We start from the raw sequence: 23,961 nt of genomic DNA, 5'->3' as shown, positions 1-23,961 counted from the left end.
TATGTGTCATTCTATAAATTTTCATTTAAATCATTGCTAACATAAACTAACACACAATTTAAATTTCTGCAGGTAAAATATGCATGAAAGCATAATTGTATATGTATGTGTATTAATAATATTTAAGAGATTAATGAGCTATAATGATTTATACTTCAATACACAAATATGCATGTTTACTTTCGAAGAACACACATACAGATTTATATGTATGATACACGAGAAAGAAATTTTGCATATATAAAGAAAACTTTTCTTACGAGAAAAAATGTAATCAGTTTTTTTTTTTTTTTTTTTTTTTTTTTAATGCTTAGAACGCACGTTCATATAATGTCCAATTTTCTTTCCAATTCGAAATACGCGAATCCACCCTCTTCTTCGTTTTGCTATAGTGTATGAGAAGTTTTGCTATCTCGTTCGATATTTTCCATCCAAGAATGCGATGGAAGCATAACTCAGGTTCCTTGCAAGCTCTTGATTTACACTGGTGTACACAAGAAAATGTGTGGTCTGTACTTCTTTCTAAGTTATACATATGCCCACAACAATAAAAAAAACACGTTTAATTACTTTTCGATCACAACATTCTTCACAAACTACGTAGCATTGTGAAATGTAAATACTGAGTTTTAATGTTTCCACCTTTTAGCCACTAGATGGCGTATCAGAGCGCTGGAATTGCGGATATCAATTATTGGAGTAACAAATTTAGTAAAAATTAAAATATGCTAGCATAATTTTAATAATCATGTTTTATGGCATTTTAAATTAAATTTTTAATTTGCCTTACTTTTTTTTTAATTAACCTTTTTATATGAGAATAAATCCCTCTGCTAATCACACGCCTTTATACGAATCTTCTCACTTTTCAAAGGTCGAAAGAAGAAACAGCCACTCTTGACGTTTACGGGATCTAAATATGATCGTAAACATAGTTCGTTCCGGCTAGCAACCTTATATTATTTAATGCTTTTAATTTATGTTTTGAATGAGCAATAAATTGTTATGTTTACCTTTAACACTCTTCGGCTGAGTCTGAGAATCTGTAGGAAAAATGTGTATCGGTAATATACAGATTGGTTATTTTTTTCTTATAATTAAGAGATAAATGATTCAAAATATATCTTCATAGTCTGATATGGTGGTATATTTTGATTATTAGTTACAAAAGCCTATTACTTTTCTCATTAGACGAGTGTGTTGCTTGTAAATTACTTTTTATAAAAGTTTAATTATTGCTGTATAATAATTTTAATAGATTTTTTTGATTAACATTAATTTAAAGTTTCAGTATTTCGTGAGGTTTTCTATCGAATTTTATCTGTTGTACACAACTTCAAATGTGTTACTACAGTAGATGTTATGTTTGAGATTCTGTACGATTGTGCTCTAAAATTATAAAATTTTAATTGGTTTCCTGCCCTTTATTAAGCATTAACCAAATTGTATTAAGATCATTTAAACTTAAGAGCTCACCAGCGGCCGAGCGGTAAAGACGCTGAACACTGGTAGTTCGGTCTGAGGTTCAAATCCCGCGAACGGCCTGGCTGCATGGGCATTTTCGTGGTTTTTCCCATGTGTAACGTGTATACGAGCCAGTTTCCCTTAGAAAGTCCTCCACGAATGCATCCCTCCCTTTAGGTAGATAGCCGTTGTGTGCTTTGCCATAATTAAATAATCCAATCCATTTAAACTTAAGTAAGTTAAGAGAGACAGCTTGGTTAGTCTCCTCTTAACTTACCTGTAATCCTCTCTTAATTATACCTAGTCTGGTGTAATGTCTCTGTTATATGTTTTCTATTATGTTATCAGCTATAATCAGATGCATTATATTTATTTAATATAAAAATCAGATGCATTCTATTCCCTTTAAAGATTTTATTTGAGGCTCTTTCTTTGTGATAATCGCAGATTAATTTGATGGTTTATATATGCATGTATAATTGTCAATATTGGTTTAAAAATTCCGTATTACAAATATTAAATTTTGTTTATTAATTTTACCCATTTCTTGTATTAAAGGAATTAAATCTTTTGTGAAATTAACCTCTGTTTACCCCTCTAATTGATCCTCTGTTTGGACCTCATAATCTGTCCTCTATTTACCCCACTTCCAGTAGCGTAGCTAGGGTGGGACAAGAGGGGACATCTGTCCCCGGGCGCAGCATCCAGGGGGCGCCAAATTGATGCTACGAAATTTTTTAATGAAATGTTTTGCATTCTTGGCACACAGAAAGGGGTGCAAATTCTTCAGTTGTCTCCAGGCTCTGGAATCCTAGCTACGCCACTGCCCACTTCATTAATCTTCTGTTCCACTATCTTAAAAATTGCATAGGATGGATAAATTTATTTATTTTTCAAAATGCTCTGTACTCATTTAAAAATAAAAATATTTATATAAAAAAAAAAAAACTAGAGGTTTAAGCATTATTAGATGAATTTAAAAAATTGACTAAAAATTTATAGAATTTGATATAATTTAAAGTATTTAGCTACTTCGAAATATATCAAATTTTACAAATAAAATGTTTATTTCAGTTTTATTAGTTTTCTGCCCTATTGCTACATTTACAGAATTTATTAGAATTCTGTAAGCAAAACTATTTTGCATAGACAACATGTACTTTTTTATTTTATTTGTCAGATATTCATCTACTGTTATTTGTTCTATGACGCTTTGTCATATTTCTGTACATACATTAGAATTTTAATTAATGTCTTAATTCTGCTGGTTATATATCTGTTAATGTATTAATTTTGCAAACAAGTAGTGATTTCCAGTTAGATCTTTATATTTAACAAATATATTAAAAATATCCATTTTATATCAATAACGGTGCATTTTAAAATTTCTTTACTAAATATAAATATAGTAGTATATATATATCAGTATAGTAGATTTCTGTGGTATCGTTCAATTTTTTTGCTTCAGCAGTAACTTAAAAATTTTTTATTATGTCATATTTTACAACATTGACAATAAAAATTAATATCTCTGTACTGTGCTTTGTAATGGTATCTTTGTCCAGGTAATATTTTACAATTTTTTTAGAATTTTTAATATGTGAAACATTTTTTTTCTGTAGAGGCAAGAGCAAGTATTATTCTCACTTGTAGGTTATGTAGTCAGTATTTAGATCTGAATTGCGAATATAGTGCCTTATTCTAAAAAAAAATTTTACATTCTATTTAATGTTAAAGTTTCAATGGAAATTCTGTATTAAAGAAATATAGGGTGTCCGAATCAAATGAACCTATTTTGAACAGTAGATTAAAAACAAAGTTTTAGCACTACAAGGGTGATATTGGCCACATCTGAGAGCTGAATTCGTAAACTTTGGTAGCAATATTTTTTCTTTTCCTCGCGTCTGACGCACTTGCACTTTACTGAGCCAACAAATGGGAAAATGGCATCACTGCAAGAGAAGGTACAAATTGTTCTCTGGTATGCAGAACACATATCCGTAGTAAAGGTGCAAATAATGTTTTAAACAGTTTATAAAAGAAATCCACCTCAGGTTTAGTGGCACAAAACGTTTCTCGAAATGGAAAGTGTGTGGAAAAGATCCGTAGGTGATCGCCGTTCACATTCAGATTCACATGTGGAAGATGTTGGACAAGCTTTCGTTTGGAGCCCTTGTCAATTGATCAGGCAGGCAGCTTCTGAATTATCTATGCTACATTCAACTATTCATGATGTGCTGCATTGAAAACTGAGGATGCATCCATATAAAATGCAGCTTGTGCAGAAACTGCAACCAGATGATAGGCCGCAGCATTTGCTGTGGAGATGTTATCTCACATCGAAAATAAACAACGCACCTTTTTTTCAGATTAAGCTGCATTCCATGTTAGCAACCACGTTAATAAGCACAATTGCAGAATTTGGGGCTCAGAAAATCCCCATTCACTACACGATTTGAAACGGAGTAGGCCAAAACTGTGGCAAACATGTTTGTGCATTTTTCGATACAACTTTCTCTAATAGATAGCTAGGATGCGCTGGCCCAATTGCCTGGCCACCAAGATCTTCCGACGTGACTCCGCTCGATTTCTTCTTTTGGGGCTATGTGAAAGACAGTCTACTCAGGGAACATCCGTGATATTGAAGACCTTCCTGCCTCCATAACTGCAGCTATTATTTATTGTGATTCTGGAAATGCTACACCGGACATGGCTGAAACTGGACTACCGGTTGGACATTCTCAGAGCTACTAATGGAGCTCACAATGAATTGTACTGATTGTTTAATAGAAACTTTGTGAGTATTGGTATCTAATTTTACAGTGTTTTTATGCTTTTAGTAGAGCTGCTTTTAGTTTTATGCTGTTAAGTAGAGCAACCTCTCCAAATTAGGTACATTTGATTCGGACACACCGTATACAGAGTGACTAAAATAGTCATATGATTTCACGGTACTTACCATAGTTTCAGATAGTTAAAATGCCCTACCATATATGCTGCACTTATCACAACTGAGTAAAAAAAGTTATAAAAGTTCATCGGATAATTTGCACCTCCATATACGCCACAGCAATGAAAATATGATTCCGCAATATGGCACTTAATATTCATTTATTCAGTAATTCCATTCTATATTGATGTAATCATCATTGATAACAGTTTATAACATATACAAAATAAAAATAAATTAAATTTATTAATACAAAATATTCAAAATCCTTCTTATCAACATCAGTATTAAATAAATTTAACAGATGACCATCAAGGTTACTTTTATCACTATTCTAAATCACTTCTTTCAATGTTGCTATCATTTTCATCTTCTTTATCAATGATTTCTGATTTAATGAAAGCTGATATGATCGTATCAGCTCGAACTGATTGCCGTGCTTTATCGACCCACAAGGCAAAACCTTAAATTAGGCTTTTCTCATCCATCGGAAATTTGTGAAGGAATGATGTTCGTTTCGCATCCATTCCCCCCACTGCTTTCTTAATTTTTGCTTTAAAATTCTATTGATATTTATTTAGCAAATGTGTGGCCATTGACCACCAGGTTATTAGGCAAAGAGATCTTCAATACTTCTTTACGATACAGTCCTAACTCTTAAGTACAGAGCACATGTCCAGATAAGCAGTGTCCACATCTTGTCCAGAAGTCGTGGACGCTGTTGATATAACTGTAAAACTTTTGTAAATTTTAAAACTGTAAAATTTGTGCCCTCTTGATATCACTGAGACATCGATGCTAAGTTTTATTGCTTCGGATTATACTATATCCACTCAATAGGATCACATTGAATCTAGAACAATGAGTCCCCGAGAAAAGTGTCTTTACTTTTTCAATAGATTTCTCTGAGCTGAAACAACATTACTTCTTCACACATCCATTCTTTTCATTGACACAAATAATGACCTCTTTACGGACATTTTCTTTCTAACTATTTTTCTTTTAAAAATTATCAAAGGGACAAACTTTTCTTTATTGGTAGTGCAAGCCAAACACAAGTAAAAGAAATTTTTTCATCTTGATTGTTAACACAGAAAGTGTTTTTAACCTATTGGATGAAGAGTTCTACCGGAAGAACAATCAAAAGTAACAGGCACTTCTTTCATATGAATTATTTGTCCTCTATTCAATTTTTTTCTGTAATTTTCCTAGATGTGTTTCCAAGAAAACTATCTTTCTTTCCAAGGCAGTCCATGGGAAGCTTCTAACCAGCTTTTGTTTTGTCCTGATGGATGATTTCTTTTATTTCATGAAGCTGAAACACCAATTATGTCCTCCAACAAAGTTTTTAATGCCCATTTCTTGAGCGATTACTTTTGCTTGAAGTTGAATTCAACTGTTGACACTGATAATTCCTTTTCTTTCTGCTCTATTGTTCATTTCTCTAAATTATATCTCAAAACAGGTCAGGCTGTGATGCCAGTTCGATAAGTTACCTTTTATCCTTGCATTTTCTCTAATTTTTCTTGTTCAAATTTCCACCACTGAATGTATCTCTTGTCACCTTGAAATTCTGTAGCCACAGCTTAATTTCCAATTTCTATTGCTTTTTTCACTGCTAAAAGCTTAAAAGCAGCTGTATCTATAACTTTTTCTCCAAGTAAGAGCCATAGTAAGAATAATAATTTTAAAACTTCAACTAGCACAAACAAGTTAACTGTGTAACAAGTAAGCAATAATTAAGTCACAAAGCAGTGAGACACATGTAAGAATGAACACAGTACTTGATGAAATAAAAATTCCTGTCGCCATTTAAAAGAGGATGGTTGTCAGATAACACAGACAAAACTAAAGTTCAGCAGGAGGAACATAAGCAAACTGAGCATTTGTATGAAGCTAAAATGTTGCAATGAATTCTACATTAATCAAGTCATTTGTGCATTACTTATGATTTAAACTAGCAAAATTCCAAAGACAGGAAAAATAAAATTCCTTCAGATGCAATGCAGACCTAGATTTTCAACTTTTAAACACATATAAGTCCTGGCTTATCTACCCGAAATTATGGTATGTATTATCATGTCGACTGTGAAATAGTCATCAAGCAGTGTCATCTCATGTCAGTTATGGATAATCATGATGTAACAAAGACACTCATAATATTTCCGCTTTCATTAGCTGTAACTTCAATTGATTCTTGATAAGCCAACTTTTGTTTTTATGAACAAAGATATAAATTAACTGTTATTGCTGTATTTTTTCTTTCATTTTGAAAGATATTGTTAAAATTTGTGATCTGTTTTCTACAGAACAACAAGCAGTGAATTATTTTCAAAATTATGAGATCCTACCCTAAAAAATTAGTGTATTAATGGATTCAATAAGGTCAGCTGAATATGGCCATCAAAACCATAATAAATTCAAAGAATCAGCTGCAAGGTGTTTCTACTCATAACATTCTATACAAAACTTCTGGTAAAATTAAAAGGCTTAACAAAAGAGTAGAAACTGATAAAAGCCTTCTTACAAAATGAAAAAGCAAACTTGGTCAAATACTGATTGTTTATTAAATAAAGGGGCATCATTTCGTTCAGAATTCAGCAGGAATAGTCGGAACAGCTTTGGTGAAATCTCTACCAACTTTTGCTGTTGAGAGGAAAATACTCAAGTACCAGTTTCACAAGTTGAGTAAAATTACCCTGAAAGGAATCTTCATGTTAGTAATTGTGGAAACTGAAGTACCAAAATGGTCCAGAAAGAACATGGCAATAATGTTTCAAAACTAGAAGATGAGAGGCTGTATTCATTTGATAATCCCATCTAGATTAAAAGTGAAAGTTTCATGAATAAATTTTATGTGATTTATGAGTAGGACTAATGCTAGACATCTTTGCTTATTATTATCAAAAATAAAATGACAAGAATTTCACTAAGCTACATGTGAAAGTACTTGTATGGCATAAAACAGTTTTGAGTTGTTAAAAAAATTATTGGCAGTACAATTAAGTCTTTGCCATTTTACAAAAATTAGAATGACCATTAAGTTATGATTAAAATTTTCTGATGTAAAATGTTATATCGTAATGTTGGACATCTGATAACAACATAGCCTTGAAATATTAGCAATTTTGTATCAACATCATATACACTGGTTATTATAAATTAAGTAAAACTCACAAAAATCACGACTACTGAAAAAGTTACATGTAGAATTTAATGAAACTTACCCACAATATACAACACATAGTAAGGTATCAAATAACATAAAAAGAAATTACCAGGCAAATATGGTAGTATAGAAATTAGCACATGTATAAAATGAACAAATCAAAGGTGTCAGTTTGCTATAGGAAAAGTACCTTCAATATGGAATATGATCCCCTTTTAGAAGCAATATAGCACATACAGCGATGTGTGATGCTTTCAATTATGCGGTCTATCAGTTCCATAGAAAGCGAGAGCCATTGCTCTTGCAAAGCAGTTGCAAGCACGACAAGGGTTTGAGGGGGTGGATTGAGAGCAGCTAGACGTCTCCCTAAAGCATCCCAAACGTGCTCGATAGGATTCAAGTCCGGGGATTGAGCTGACCACTCCATGCGCATAATTGTTTCCTGTTGAAGATAATCATCTACGAGCCTGTGTGGTCTTGCATTGTCATCCTGTAACAGGAAAGCATCACCTATTGCCCTGGCATATGGACGCACATAAATATCAAGGATGTCATCTCTATAAATCTGAGCATTCACGGTTTCCATTGGAAAGACATGGAGGTCTGTACGTCCACCCAAAGAGATGCCACCCCAAACACAGACACTGCCCCTTCTGTATGCATCTCTTTCACGGATGTTTGACAGAGGATAATGGGTTCTAGGTTTTCTTCATATCAAATAATGCCTACTAGCACTTTCTACACTAAACCAGGACTCATCCATAAAGAGAACCGCCCTCCATTGATCATGTGTCCAGTGGACATGTTGTCATGCCCACTGAAAACTGTCTCTCCTATGGCGTGATGTTAGCGGCACTCAAATTGCTGGTTGCCTCGCATACAGACCACCTTCGTGAAGCCTTCTACACGCAGTTGACATTGGCGCGAACCTTCCGGTGGCTGCAGCAAGGGAGGTTCTAAGAAGAGTCGGAGTAGCGGTTCTATTCCTGCATGCACATAATGTCAAATATCGGTCATCGGCACTCGTCGTAGCAGTTGGCCGTCCTTGGCTGAACCTCCTAGATGCCGAATTTGTGATTTGAAATTGCCTCCAAAGTCTATGAACCAGAGAAGGACTTACATTTAGCCATCTGGCCACTTCTCTTTGACTTTGTCCTGCCTCTAGTCTCCCAATGGCTCTCCATCGCAGTTCTGCAGGCAAATGATGCGTGGAGGTCATTGTTACGAATTGGCTATCTCAGATTTCTGATGTCACTGTCAGAGTGAAATATGCGGGCTTGCTCTCAAACATGGGCTTTTATGCTCCTCGCAGATGACATATTCCGAAAGTAGCGCCACTAATTTGCATATTGCAGTTTTACTCAGCTACTCTTACTTGGCAACATATTCAAATTTTACATGGTTTGGCTTATTTTTGAGGGAGTTATTGCTATTTTTGTAATTTTTCCTTAATTTATCATAACCAGTGTATTTTTTTTTTTTTTTTCCATGTGAAAATGTCGAGTTTTGAGCCAAATGAGTGTCATTTGTGGGAATTTTTGATTTAGTTCTTTGATTTGAAGAAATCTGCATGTGAGGCACATTGATTGATTGTAGAAGCTTATAGTGAGGCTGCCTTAAGTGAAAGAAGTTGTCATAAGTGGTTTAAAATGTTTAAGAATGGGGAATTTTATGCCGGAGACCAAGAACAGAGTGGAATGATAAAAGAATTGGAAGCATTATTGGATAAAGATTCGTGCCAAATGCAAGTAAAACTTGCACTGCATTAGAAAGGAATCAACAAGCAATTTCACATCGTTTAAAATCATTGGGAGTGGTTGGTTCAAGAGGAAGGAAAATGGGTTCCATATAGCTGACAAATGTTGAATGCCGAATTTTTACAAATGAAAGTTGGTTGCCATTCATAAGCGAAAGGATTTTTTGCATTGTATAGTCACTGGTGATGAAAAATGGATCTACTAGGATAACCTAAAGAAGAAATTATGGGGACTATCTGAATAAAACCATTACTGGGGTTTTCTATCAAACACAGTTGATGAGACTGAGCCAAGCACTCAAAGAAAAATGTGCCCACTACTACTCCAGACATGACAAAATTATTTGATAACACTCATCCACATGTTGAAGCCTTGTTCAAGACTTACTCAAAAACACTCAAATGAGAAGTTTTCCCCCCTCCCACTGTATTCACCAGACATTCCTGGTTCTGATTACTTCATGTTTTGATTGATGACACATGGCCTATCTGAGTAGCACTTCACATGGTATGAAGATACCAAAAATTGGATTCATTTGGGGAAAGCCTCCAAAGATGAAGCCTTCTTCTGATGCAATATCCATGTGCTGCCAGAAAGAGGGAGAAAATAGTGGCTAGAAATGGGCAATACTTTGAAAAACAATAATATACCATTCTTTCACAATAAGTGCTCAATTTTTTATTTAAAAAAGTAGTGGAGACTTTGTTCTCCCAAAAGCAGTCAGGACTTTTAATTAAAAATTTAAAAAAAAAAAAAAAAAAAAAAAAAAAACAGCTTTATAAATTAAGTTTTTTTTAATATATTTCAAATGAGTTTTCAAAAAAATTCTTCTGCTGCTACTACTATTTTATAAGTGCTTCTTGGGCTATTTGTGGAAAGGATTTATAATTGGTAGTTCTTAGTTAATCTTTATATAAAAGATAATCTTATAGAAGGTTTATAAGAAATAAATTCCTTAGGGTGAGTAGAGTACTTTAAAGCCTCTCAAGGTGAGCTCATATGGTTCTGGGTGATTTGTTTCTTGCATCTGCTTCCTTCTGCAAGGATGGCATATAACCAAATATGGTCTAGAACTGTATGCTGTTTCATGCAGGATAAAGCTTATGCTTAGGTGCATGACACCTGTGATCCATTTACCTAAAAGCTTGGTCCTTTAGATGTCAAGATTTCCAGTACTGCTATCAGAAATGCTAACAATATTTTGAGGTGGCTGCTATCAGATGTTTCACTGTATTAATGAGTGAAGTATAGCCACTTACTTTGCTTTGTTTCCTGTCTAAAATATTTAGATACATCTATCATTAAGTGCTTGAGAATAAATCTGGACTTAGCTTCAAATTGAAAAGTTGATGTTCCTTGGAAAAGGAAATTTTGAACTGATTAATTAGAATTGTGAAACCAGCTGTAATTATGCTAACAAGTAAAACTTAGCCACTTACTGTGTTTTGTTTCCTGTCTGAAATATTTAAATACCTGTGTCACTAATTGCTTGAAAATAAATCTGGTATTAGGTACAAAAATTGATATTCCTTGAGAAAGGAAATTTTGAACCGATTACTTTGAAGTATGAATTTAGGAGCCACCAAGCACTAACTGTATGCTATTCTCGTAACTCAAAAATGTTTATTCAAATCTGTAACAAAGATAAATACTACATAAGCTTTAAAAGCTTATATTCAGTGTTCACAGCTTTATTGCGATATTTGATTTGCTTATGATCTTTAAGTATTCCTTTTAACCTTTAAAATTATTAAAATTTATGCTGTTTGAATTGCATATTTTTAAATGACAGTTGTTTTTAAAAATTTGAAATATGAAGATTTTTAGGAAGTAGTTTTCTTATCACTTTAGAATTACTGAATACTTTATATTGAAAATTCTTTATTAATGCTGTGAAGAAAATTTATAAATCTCTATTAAATCACACTGAATCAAATTTAAGATAATAAACAGAGAGTGTAATTCTATACAGCATTTAATTGATAAATACCACAGATGAAACCCCTACTTTCATACAAATATGACGTCACAGTTTTTTTTTTTTTTTTTTAGCCCAAAGAAGCATTAGTCCAGAAGGGTTATTAATCTTGAAACAGCATTTTCCATCGGTTCACTATAAATGACATATAATTTTTTTAAATTGTTGTCACCAAATATCATCATCCTGTATTATTTTTAAAGAAATTAAATAATGAACAATCTGCATAAATGTATGTATGTTTTGCATTGTGAAGAAACAATAGTACCTAGAGCCATCAAATTTTGTATAACATATAATAATAATAATAATCCTCCTTACGAACATGGGCACCTGAAAGCCTGAATTTTGTATTTGTTTTATTATCTATTTCATATTTTCTAAAATTTTAACAAATTTTTTATTAACAAACTCAATGATTTCAAAGCGAGCAATAGCAACATTGTACGAAGAAAACATTTGTATCTTCAGATTGTCTGTCAGAAATTCTAAAGATATGCTTGGTGATTTTAAATATTTTGTAATATTGTTGTTGAATTGAATTTTTTGTGGTTTAAGAGTAAAGAATATGATATTTAATAAATAATGGTAACATGCAAAACATTAAAAAAAAAAAAAAAAAAACTTTAGGCATAATATAAAATCTGAAAGCTTTCAGATTTTTTTTTCTTTCTTTTATTTTTGTACAACAAATACTGCCTCCATGTATTGGCAAGCTACATAATTATAACTTATTATATTTAACATACAGTATACAGTCTACCACTTTTGTGATTGATCATCAAACTGTAAACTACAAAGAGAAGTTTGTCAATCCTGCACATGGCTCAAACAATTAAATCATGCTGAGGAATTCTGAAACTAAAGATTCTATGCTACATACAGTGTACCACACCACAAATGCTTCCATATTATTTTGTGAAAGTATGGGGAGATCTATATTATAGCTAAACAAGTCATAAAAGTGGCCTTTTTAAAGGGCACTCCTGCATTTGTTTTGTAAAATTGAAAGCAGTTTAAAAGATTTAAAACTTTTAATAGTTCATTAAATTAATTAATGGAATCATTTTCATTTATTCTTTATTATTTATGTTTAATTTCATATTTAAAAATAGCACTTTAGTGGCACCATCAAAGAAGTAAATAGCTAACTAAAAATGATAGATCACATACTACATGAATATTGAATATTTTTTATTGCTGACTTTGAGATGTGGACTGATGTTTTATTATCTGTACTATTTTGTAAACTCTTATGATGTTTGGAGTTCTGGCAGATGTTAGAGCATATGTAATTTATATATTTCTGAGACCTTTCATACTTATTTTTAAGAAATATATTCTGTACCTTCACAAATATATTCATTATAAATTTATTTATAATCCAGCAGAGTTTCAACAGTATGCCGATTATATATAATATATGATAATAAGATGATTTCAAGTTCTTTCTTATAAGATGATTTCAAATTCTTGACCTCTTTTCTAATGCTTCCTTTTCAGTACTTATATTTTTTCAAACTATCAGAATTTTCCTTGTTTTTAAAGTCACAAATATATTAATGTTATGTTTTTTCCCTCAGTGCGATGGGGGAACTATGTTGCAATAATAGTATAGTTTTAAGGAAAAGTAGTATTGTTAATTGCATTGGGGATAATTTCTAAAGCATAAAGAGCATACCTTCATTAGAATAATTTACTGCATGTAAAGGATGCTTGCTGGTAGTCATTATATCTCATTTCTTTATTTTCAGATCGAATTCAACCAAGCTGACGTTTGCCCAAAGCATGTGTCCTCAAGAATTTTGTTTAGAATCATATGATTGTATTGGTTTTGATCTAGATCATACTATTTGTCAGTATAAGTTGAAGCCATTAATTAGTTTGATCTACAAAACTCTCGCATCTTTTTTAATTGATAAATATGATTATCCCAGATGTCTTGCTTCTGCTACTGAGGCCGAAATGGCATTTGCTCAGAAAGGGATTGTTCTTGATAAAAGGAAAGGAAATTTCCTTAAACTTGATAATCAGTACAAAATAGTAAAAGCTAGTCATGGAACTAGACTCTTGTCAGATGAAGATATATGTAAAATTTATGGATTAAATAGAATATGGGAAGAATCAAAAGGAATTCCACATAAACTGGTTTCTAACACTGCACTAGACGAATCATTTTATGTTTTCAAAGATTATTTTGTTACTGCAGGAGCTGTTATATGTGCCAAAATTGTAGATATATTAGATGAAAAACATGGAGAGCCTGCTGAGGAGTATCATTTTTGGGAACATTTCTTGGATGGATTATTTTACATGTATGAGAGAAACAACTTCAAAAACAACAGTGGTGAATTCTTTCCAGATTTAAAAAAATATCCTGATTTGTATGTGGAGCCATGCAGTGAAAATGTTAAGAGATGGCTAAGGGAAATAGCTAAACACAAGATTACCTTCTTGCTGACAAGCTCCAATTATGATTCTGCAGCATTCCTTGCAGAACATAGTCTCGGAAAAGACTGGAAACAATACTTCGATATTATAATCACATTTGCTCGCAAACCAGGTTTCTTCTGGAAAGACAAACCATTTTGCATAATTAATGAAAATACTGAAGTTAGTGGAGTTAAACCTGAAGATATGAAACGCCATTTAATTTATTCACAGGGAAATTGGAAGCATCTGCAAGAAGTATGTTCTATTCTTAGTAAAACTAAAGATCCAAAAATGTTGTACTTCGGTGATTCATTGATAGAAGATGTGTATGCTGCATCAGAAATTGCACGATGGGACATTGTAGCCATTGTTGAAGAAATGTTGGCAGAAGGAATGGATAATGTTCAAGAACTGCATTCAGAATCACAGACCTTAGTGTCAAAATATTGGGGATCGTTTTTTGTCAGTGAGGAACGTAAAGGAAGTCCTAGTTTATGGACTCATCTTCTCTCTCAATATAGCAGGCTAACCATCCCTAATTTGGGTTGCATATCAGGAGTTCAAATGCAGGATAAAATACCATGCTTTGGCAGTGATATGCTTTTTTCTGGTTTCTTTCCTGGTACACCTAAAGCTCTAGCTTCTAGTTAATATTACTTATTCTTATCAATTGATTAATTAGATGTTATAGTTTGCTCCTGGGATTTTAATGTTTGCTGAAATCAATAGTATATTTAAAATATAATTTAGTTTTTAGTAAGTGTGGAATAAGTGAAGTTGTATTTGAACTCCCCATACTGTGTGCCATGATTATCTTTAAAGTTAGTAATTTAAACTACAGCCTAGAAAATATGAAGTTGCTTTAGAAATTATTATTGCAATCATAAAAACTCTGTAGACAATTCATAATTCATTTAGATAGAATTTTAAGATTTTATGTTTTTTTTTATCTGATTTAACTGAATTAATGAGACTAACTTTAAAAGTTAAAAAATATTATATTAAAAAATTAAAAGAAACTTCAGATCATTAAATAATGTATAACTAAAAGTGAAAAATAAAAAGACTGGGATATTTTACTTCAGTATTTAAATAAGTTGTTTAATTTTCTTTAACTTACACCTATATCTTAATTTTAAGTAAATAGCATTTAACTTTCATAACATATTAAGATTTAGAGAAAAATTTTAAAAACTTATGCAATATGTTGCATATAAAGTGTTAAGTGCAATATGTAGCATATAAGTGTAGCAAAACTTTCATGGCAAGAACCTTGCTGGTTTAAATTACAAAGTTTTTACAAAATAATTTGTGTTAATAATTTTCCTTTCTAAATGAAGATGTAATTTTTAAAAGAAGCAGTTTTTGTGATCTTTACTTAAATGGGACAAATTATCATTAATTTTTTTTATTGTATTTCATATAATACTTTTAGACATGGTAGTAATATATTTTGAGTGTTCTAATCTTATTTATCTCATTAGATAATAATTACTGCAAGCTTTATCAGTTGTATAATTTCTATAAAGAAGTTAAGGAAAAATATTTATTGAATTTCTGAATGGCCTTATGAACTTCTAGATTGTTTGTCATTTAAGTATGTCTTGATCAGTGACATATTATGAAAATTTTGCATATTTTTATATCAGAAGAAAAATTATAATCTTGATTTTTCCCCCTTAAAAGCTGCAAATACTTGTGAGGATACATCTCAGTAGTCATTTGTTTGTTTTCTTAATTCACATACATGTGATATATGCAGAGTAGCTATTTGAACTGTAATTTAATTTTCAAATATGTCATTATAAATGTTAACATTTATATAAATCTGGCTAATAAATTTCACTAAATTTAACAAATTTGTTAATTTTGATTCCAATGCTTTTATATATATTTTACTGTTAAAATGAAAAGTAATTTTTGTATTGAAGAGTTTTAATATTCATGACTTTAAATGTGTTTGTAGTATTTTACAGTATGCATCCAAAAACCTTTTTTATTTGCTTATAGTGCATATGTAAAATAATTATTTCTGAGTAAAAGAAAAAAAAAAAAAAATTCACTGTAGATTTTTAAAAAGAGTAAAATTTTATTTGTAGTACATCTGGTGGTAATTTTAATAATTTTAAAGATGTTAAACTAATAACATTAAATGGGTTTATTTTTTTCGGATAACTAATGAGTTCTGTTAACTGTATTGTTTATATTAATTTTACTGAAACTGTGAAAATTTTTATAGTGATATTGAAAATTTGATTTGCTGTTATTTAAAGATTTATATATTTGGAATTGATTAAGAAACTGACATTTTTAAATTTTAAAAGCATTTTCTGGAAGTTTAAACTTTTATGTATCAAATTGATTATGTGTTGAACACAATTAATCTGATACATAAAACAACAGAAACAGAGATTCTGTTGCTTCTGTGTATTTTTAATATATACTTCTGTGTATTTCTTTTTATATGCTAGTAATATTCTTAATCATTTTAGAAGTAAGCATTTTTTGTGCTAATTAAAATAATATCTGAGCTTTAACTGTTGAATTAGTTGAATCTTTTGTTGGTCATTATAAAATAATGTGAGAAAATTTCAGCTTAAGTGGAGTTAATACTTACTATTATCACATGGAAGTTTTTTCTTAATATTTTGTCTGTTTCATTTGCTTTTGTTGATGCTATTTCATTTAACTACTTGCTATGTTACCCTCAATGAATTAAAAATGTAAGGTATATTTATTATCGTAGTTTACTTACTGCAATGTACACCTGTATCGCATACTAACATTTTTAACTTTGTTCTTTATTGATTGGTATATGTAAAATTTGATTCATGAACAATTTAGAAAATTGATATTTAAGAAGTGTAGTGAGAAAATAAATTCTTATACTTATTTACATCTAGGACTGAACTGATAAAATATTATTTTATTTTATTTTTAGTCTTACTTTTCATGGCAAATGGGTGAAATATTTTGTCACATAAAAGTGATAAGATTACTATTTTCCATTTTAATTAAAACAGAGTGCATTCATATAATTAGATTTATTAATTTTTTTTTCAAATTAAAATATAGTCTTTCATTAAAGTATCAGTTCATTGCATCCTGATAGGATGTAGTAATGTACATAAAAAGGTCATTAATAATATAAGTAATAAATAAGTAGATACTGTAGGTATGAATTTACCACTTAGTGTTATATAACCCAGGTTTTTCAATATTATTGATTAATGACCATTTATCTGATTTAAGTTATTTTTCTAATTTTTAATGACAGAAAAAAAAAGAAATTGTATTTTACTATTTAAAAAAATTCAAAGAAATGCATAGTTCAGTATTAGGTCATGATGAAAATATATATTCAAGAATTAATTAAGAAAAAGGAGTCCAAGAGAAGAGGAAAAAAATCTGTCTTTCAGTGTAGCATTCTCGATGTTGAATTTTGAATTTTATATTACATTATTCATCCTTGATAGTCAGATATTTGCAGCTTTCACTGATTTATTTTTTATTATATAATTTTCTGTTAGAAACCACTTCATTTTTTAAATGCTTCGAATCCTAGTTAGAAAAAAAATTAGGATTCATTATACGCAGAAAGGAAAAGGCTGTAATTCATGAAAATTCGCAAGAATTTTTATGTTATTTGCAGCAATATAATGCTTGACAACTGTTTAAATAAAGTTTATTAAAAGCACTTAAATTAAAGATAATGCTGTAGCAAGCATTAATTTTAAGTATATAATAAATATTATAATTCAGTAACTTTATAGGTATTGGGTCATTCTACAAGTAATATGACTGTTTCAGAATAAATTTTAAAGTAGTATTGTAGTTTACAGCTTGTTCCCAACGTAATTTTAAATATTAATTTATTTCAATTTATTTATTTTTTTTTTTTTTTCAATTTCCTGATAACAGAAGCTGCTGTGTTTTATTCCAAAGAACAAGTTTTTTTTTGTGCATCGTATTCTGAGTTGAACAATTTTCTATTGTGGTGGTTTTGGAGGTTTAAAAGAAAATTGTAATCTGATGGTACCAGGTAAGGAGATATAGTGGATGAGGCGTAACTTCTCATTTTTTCATTCAGATAGTCTCAAGTTTTTCAGCTTCATGTTGTGAGAAATCATGTACTGGAGGAATGCAGTAGCATGCTCTCTTCATCAGCTAATGAAGATTTTTTCATCAGTAGGTTAATTCTGTCAGTTGTTTATATTAGTGTTATTTAGTTGTTGATATGATTTTCAGAAAATTCTGTACAGTATTTGTCTGTGTAATAATTGTTTCATATCAGTGGTACAGTATTATCTTCGTTAAAGAATTCTTCCTTTATCAGATATTGTCCATATCAATCTTGCATCTTTTATATCTATGTTGTTAAAAATCCATTTTTTCATGACTATTCATTACAGAAATGACCGACTCAGATAGGTGAGAAATGGAAATTTCCATTCGTTGTTTCAAATTTATATCATACATTTCATCAGGAATTCACTAATCCACTTTAGAAAGGTTTCTTATAAATTTTAAGTATCAGTAGTCTGTTGAAGAGTTAATACAAGCTGTCCACAGAATTAATTACTGTTGTATGACCCAATACTTTTAAAAACTGATCAAACTTTTAAAAACAATCTCAAGTTTCAAGAACTAAATTTTTTATGTGTTTAAAGAACAAAAAAACGGATTTCCACTTTCCAAACGTCTGATTATCCCATCTTTCCCTTCTAATAAAACATCTTTGATGTATAACTTTATTTAAATGAATGCACATTCATGTTTCTATTTTGAGAAATATGTAAATGTGATCTAATCTTTGCAACCACGTTTTGACTTAGTACAATAAATATTGTTAAAAAGTATAATTTTGATTTTCAGGAGTGTGAGGGAAAGGAAACATGTTATTAGAAGACTAGAGAGGAGAACATTGGTAGTCTTTAATTAATTTACATGTGTGTTAGGTTTTGAAAAATCACTTATGATTCATTGGAAGTATAAGCATTATATTGTTCATCTTATTTTGTCTTTAAGGTAAATATAAATAAAATACTTCTTATGCATCACTGTTTTTTGGGGGGGAGAGAGGTAGGAATTCATGTGACATATATGATTAAACTCTTTGCTTTTAAGTAACCCATATACTATAATCAGATATTATATATTTATTAAATTGTAAATGTATATTATTAATGGATTTTAAAGTCATAGTGTAATTACAATTAATAATTGGTTAGGAGATTAGTAATCTATAATTTATGAGGGAATAATTTTTTGGAACACTGCGACAATATTAAGCTCATTCTGCATGAGAAAAATATCAAATTTACCACTCTTTAAAGTAAGTGTTTGTAGGTGGATTATTTAGTAAGTAATCTGTGGTCTGCTTTGGAGATTTTAGAATTTTCTACTTAATGCTTTTAGAATTAGGTTAAATGTCATAAATGTTCTCTGTTGGAGTTAAAGTTTTTTTGTATGGAATTCAGTTTGAATCATTATGTTACTTTTGCTTGACCATTTTCAAGTAAATGCATAATTTTGAAATGATTTTCGTTAGGTTGAGTCCTTATATTATTTCAGCAAAGAGAGATGTGAGAAAAGTGATTTTGTGCTTCCACATCTGCAGCAGTTCCTAACTTCTGCTGCAGATAATATTTATATATATTTATATAGTGAGATATTTTCATATATAGAACACCTGGAATGTTATGTATATTTGTAATGTTTTGCAAACTTGTATTTATTTAAAATTGTGTCACAACTGACCTGTTGGAATTAAACATATCCTTATAAATGTTTTAAACGGACTTTTATTTTGTGTTATACGAGGGCTATCCAGAAAGTAGATTACGTTTTGGAATAAAAAAATAAACAAAGTATAGGAAACAAATTTTATTATATACAGATGAAAGCCACACTCAAATACTACTTTTCTACATAGTCACCATACAAATTAAGGCATTTATCGTAGCGATGTACGAGCTTGGAAATTCCTTCGTCGAAAAATTCGGCCGCCTGCGCCTTCAACCACTTCGTTACCTCTTCTTGCCTTCCATCTTGCACAAAATTTGTGGTAACCAAGCTTTTCGCTGATGATTTCGTGCAACAAACTTCGCGAAATTTGTGGAAAACTCAAAGAAAGTTCCGTTATTGTGAAATTTCGATTTTCACGGACTTTAGCATCGACTTTTTCGAGAAGTTCGGCGGTCACTATGCTGGGTCTCCCACTTCGATCTTCGTCGTGAACATTGGTTCGGCCATTTTGAAATCTTATGACCCACTGACGCACTCCACCTTCAGTGATAATGTTGTCCCCATACACTTCACGAAGCTGCCGATAGATTTCTATCGGTTTACAGTTTTTTGCAGTCAGAAACCTTATTACTGAGCGCACCTCGCAGCTCGCGGGATTTTCAATTAACGCAGACATTTCAAACCGTCACAGTATCTGAACGGAGCACAGCACGAACCTCTCACTAGCACGGCTAGATGCAGACTGAGCTGCGCAACGCTCTGACCCCAAGATGGCCGCGCTAGCCCCGCCCCTAGCGGACACAGACGGAAACGTAATCTACTTCGTATATTTTTAAATGCAAAATTTGTTAACAATCATTCCGAGTTTGAAATGTAAATTCTGATGTTTAATGTAACCGGTTATGGAAATGAAGTCAATAAATATTTTTACTGGTGTGCTACTTCGTTATGCAATTTCTCAAATATTTTTTTTTTACATTGCTGGCTGATAAAATTGCGACACCAGGCAGGACATATTTAATCGGCCCGAAATGTGCATTAACCACCGAAGGACATGTAAATGATTAGTTATATAGACTATATAAATATCATATATGCTAGTAACATATTCTAAATGAGTATCAAAGAGGGAAAAAAACATTAGTTGCTAGTAAGCAGTGTATTTATGCTTGCTCGTTGTTCATAGATGTCTTAAGTTGTATTTTATAGAAGAGTACAGTAAACGTAAAGCACTTTACCAATTTGATCACAAGATAATTCTGGGATATCAAGATTAAAGATTTTCCTTCCAGAAAATTCCGAGATTTGTTCTTTGTGGATAGAAGAAATCCGCAGTGATGCGAATAAGGAATTCGCGGGCAGAGTTGGTACGAACTCACCAACTTGTTTTATGCAAAGCTATTATGGTTCATCTAGTGATATTACAGACACTAGGTTAAGAATTAGACTGTTATAGAACAGACTCATGCACAACGTATAGTCATGGACCTTATAAGAAATAGACTAACCCAAATGGGTTTCTTCCTCGTATGAGGCGTTCCCGGCTGTCACCTTCATCCCATCCGGAGGAGTAGGGACGACTTGCAGAAATTTAACAATGGATGCCTATTGAAGCGTGTATAATTGTCATGAAAAAGCTGGTTGTAGCGCCTCATTTCACAAATTAGAATTTCTACATATTTTTATTTTTGAAATTCAGATTGATTTAAAAAAATTAGCATATTTATCAAGCACAATTAGCGTTCCAAATAATTATAAAGCTATTGCATGCTTTCAGGACTGGATATTTTTTTTAGCTTTTCCTATGCTGTAAGGAAATTGTAACTACTTATTTTAGAAAATAATATTTTAAATCTGAACTAATAGAAAATTTCAAACAAGCAATTTTCTCTTGCAATTTTTATGCTTTTTATTGGTGTGAATAAGTAAAAAATACTAAAATATTTAAAAACGAATTTTTGAAAGTTTTGTTTAAAATTCTAAATTGTGCTGCTTTTTTAAAATTATAGATGAGCATTATAGCACAATTTCTATAAAAGAATTTTATTTCAATTATATTTCATAATACATCATAGTGATAAACACGTTTGACTCCTTAAAAATTTTTATGCATTTAATTTTGATATTAAAATTGTATTTAACCTTAATAATTAATTTTGCTTGTATTTTATAGTGATTATTTTTTAAATTTATTTTTAGTTCTGCAAAAGATTTTTTTTTTTTTATTTACTGTTAATTTAATTTATTAGCCCAAAGGGGCGGTAGCCTAGAAAGGCAGTTAGTTTCGAAGCGGCATTTTGCGCTGTTTTACTATAAATGTCCGTGTCTCCTTGCAAATTGTTGTTACCAAATATTATCGCTCTGTCTTATATTTAAAAATATTAAATAATGAAGGATCTGCGTGAATGCATGTATGTTTCTCGCACAGGGGCGTAGCTAAAGGGGGGCATCTGTCCCCGGGCGCAGAATCCAAGGGGCGCCAAACTGATGTTACTACATTTTAGAATAAAATGTTTTCCATCCTTGGCAAGCAGTAGGGGGCGCGAAATCTTCAGTTGTCCCTGGGCGCTGAAAACTCTAGCTACGACTCTGTTCTCGCACTGTGACAAAAACGACAGTATCTAGAGCCATCAAATTTTGAATAATGTAATCCTCCACCCGAACATGGGCATCTGGACGGCAGAATTTCGAATTTGTTTTAATCTATTTCATATTTGAGACTTTAACAAATTTTTGATCAACAAACTCAACGAGTTCAGAGCGAGCACTGTACGGAAAATAATAGTTTTATCTCCAGTGCGGAAATTCTAAAGATATGCTGTTTTCAAATGTATGTGGTTTACGGGCGAAGAACATGATATTCAATAAATGTACGTAACACACAAAACGTTAAAAAAAAAAAAAAAAAAAAAAAAAAGGTTCCTTTTGGGCGTAATATAAAATCTGAGTGCTTCTAGATTTTATTTTACCTTTTTTCCTCCCTTCATTACACTCAGAAAATTTTATCCTCCGAATTTTATAAATTACTAAAATAAATATTCCACCTTTAATGTTAATAAGTCAATGATGATATAATCAAATAATGATTGTTTTGTAATGTTATTATAGTTTTGAAAATCACTGCCTGAAAATGGTCATTAAATTTTAAAAAAATATCAGATCTTGTTTAATTTTACCTTATTAATTTCAAAGCATCACGCACTATCAATCTTATTTAATTTTACGTTATTTGTACGCAAAATTAAGTTCATAAATTTTGTCCTTAGATTTTTACCGTTTTACCAAAGTAAAGACGTTTGTACAAGAATTACGCGTGAAAAAAATGCGCGAAATGCAGTAAAAATTGCTTTAAATGAGATATATTAAATCCTATTTGGGAAAAAACTGTGGCTTTCATAATCTTATCTCTATACAACGTATCACATTTAATAATTAAATGGAGTTATGGGATACAAACGTATAGGCTTCAGTGTTAAAGTAAACCAGATCGTCCCTACTCTTTCTTGCCGACATGTCGGTGACGCGCGCCTCGCCTTCTGGGTTAGTCTATCTCAAGACTCTATTGCATTAGCTATTTTTGATTGTTCAGGCTTCTGCGTTTATAAAGTTCCTGTAAACGTTTTATTACTGTTAATGGTGATTACATGAGATGTAGATTTCTTTGGGTTCTGAAAATCGAATTAAGTTCTAATTGTAATCATTTTATCCTTGGATCATAAGTTATCATTACAAATGTGGCTTTGATAGCACCTGCCTTTCGTAATGTTGCACTTTCAGCGTCCATAGTGTATTTTCAAATTAATGCTAATTCACTTATCGGATAAGATACAATTGATGTAATATGTGTGAGTACACAAGAAAGTTTAAATTATCACCCGAAGAGATAGTAGATTTGTTAATTTGAAGTGATACATGTTAATTTTTGCTGACAAGCGAGCAGCAAGGCTTTGCTAAAGTCTGTTCTTAAACCTGGAGAACAGAACTCTGCTTCTGTAATTTTGAATAGTGAAATAATTGCTTAAGAACACTTGAAAGGCACATGCTGATCATATTTCTAAGCTAGAATACAATTGTATATATGTAAGAAAATTAAAAGAATGCGTTAAAGATTAAATTAGCAGCTTAAAAGTGAATTTCCCTTCTGTATTCTAAAAATAACAACTTCTATTTGCACTTCGTCATTTCGAGAAAAGTCTATGTCATACGACTCCTACGTCACGCGTGAAGGTGCTTGGTCCCCTCGTTCTTGCATTTTGATTACTTAGCGTTTTACTATCTGATTATACTTGTACTAAAAAAAGGTTGGCATTCGTTGAACTATTTTCATCGGTTTGCCATAAAAAGGCCTTGTGACTTACGGTTTAATTATTTATTTACATTTCAAGAGGAGGAAGCGGTGCTTGAAGTTTCGTCGTGAAAGTGATTGTGCCTGCTACCGAATCCGATCTGACCACGTGTCTAT

At 31.4% G+C, this 23,961-nt stretch overlaps 1 protein-coding gene across 1 annotated transcript; it reads left to right on the top strand.

Annotated features, from left to right (window-relative positions):
- Positions 1–854: 854 nt before the first annotated feature.
- On the top strand, positions 855–20,440 carry Nt5a (5' nucleotidase A). Its single transcript, XM_035374610.2, has 2 exons — positions 855–1,064; positions 13,073–20,440. The coding sequence occupies exons 1-2, from the start codon at positions 1,006–1,008 to the stop codon at positions 14,400–14,402; spliced, it is 1,389 nt and encodes a 462-aa protein (XP_035230501.1). The 5' UTR covers positions 855–1,005; the 3' UTR covers positions 14,403–20,440.
- Positions 20,441–23,961: the final 3,521 nt, after the last annotated feature.

Source organism: Stegodyphus dumicola, chromosome 3 (genome assembly GCF_044657685.1).
Source record: "Stegodyphus dumicola isolate Sdum_Otavi_A_Nest chromosome 3, ASM4465768v1".
NCBI lineage: Eukaryota > Metazoa > Arthropoda > Arachnida > Araneae > Eresidae > Stegodyphus > Stegodyphus dumicola.
The sequence above is the reverse complement of the archived record's forward strand: the minus strand, read 5'-3'. Positions and strand labels throughout refer to the sequence as shown.

What these genes read in the sequence shown, in the direction of transcription:
- Nt5a (XM_035374610.2), top strand. Translation starts at nt 1,006, where the DNA reads ATGTTTACCTTTAACACTCTTCGGCTGAGTCTGAGAATCTGTAGGAAA. An exon ending in TGTAGGAAAAATGTGTATCG is followed by an intron (nt 1,065 to 13,072) that starts GTAATATACAGA and finishes CTTTATTTTCAG; the next exon opens with ATCGAATTCAACCAAGCTGA.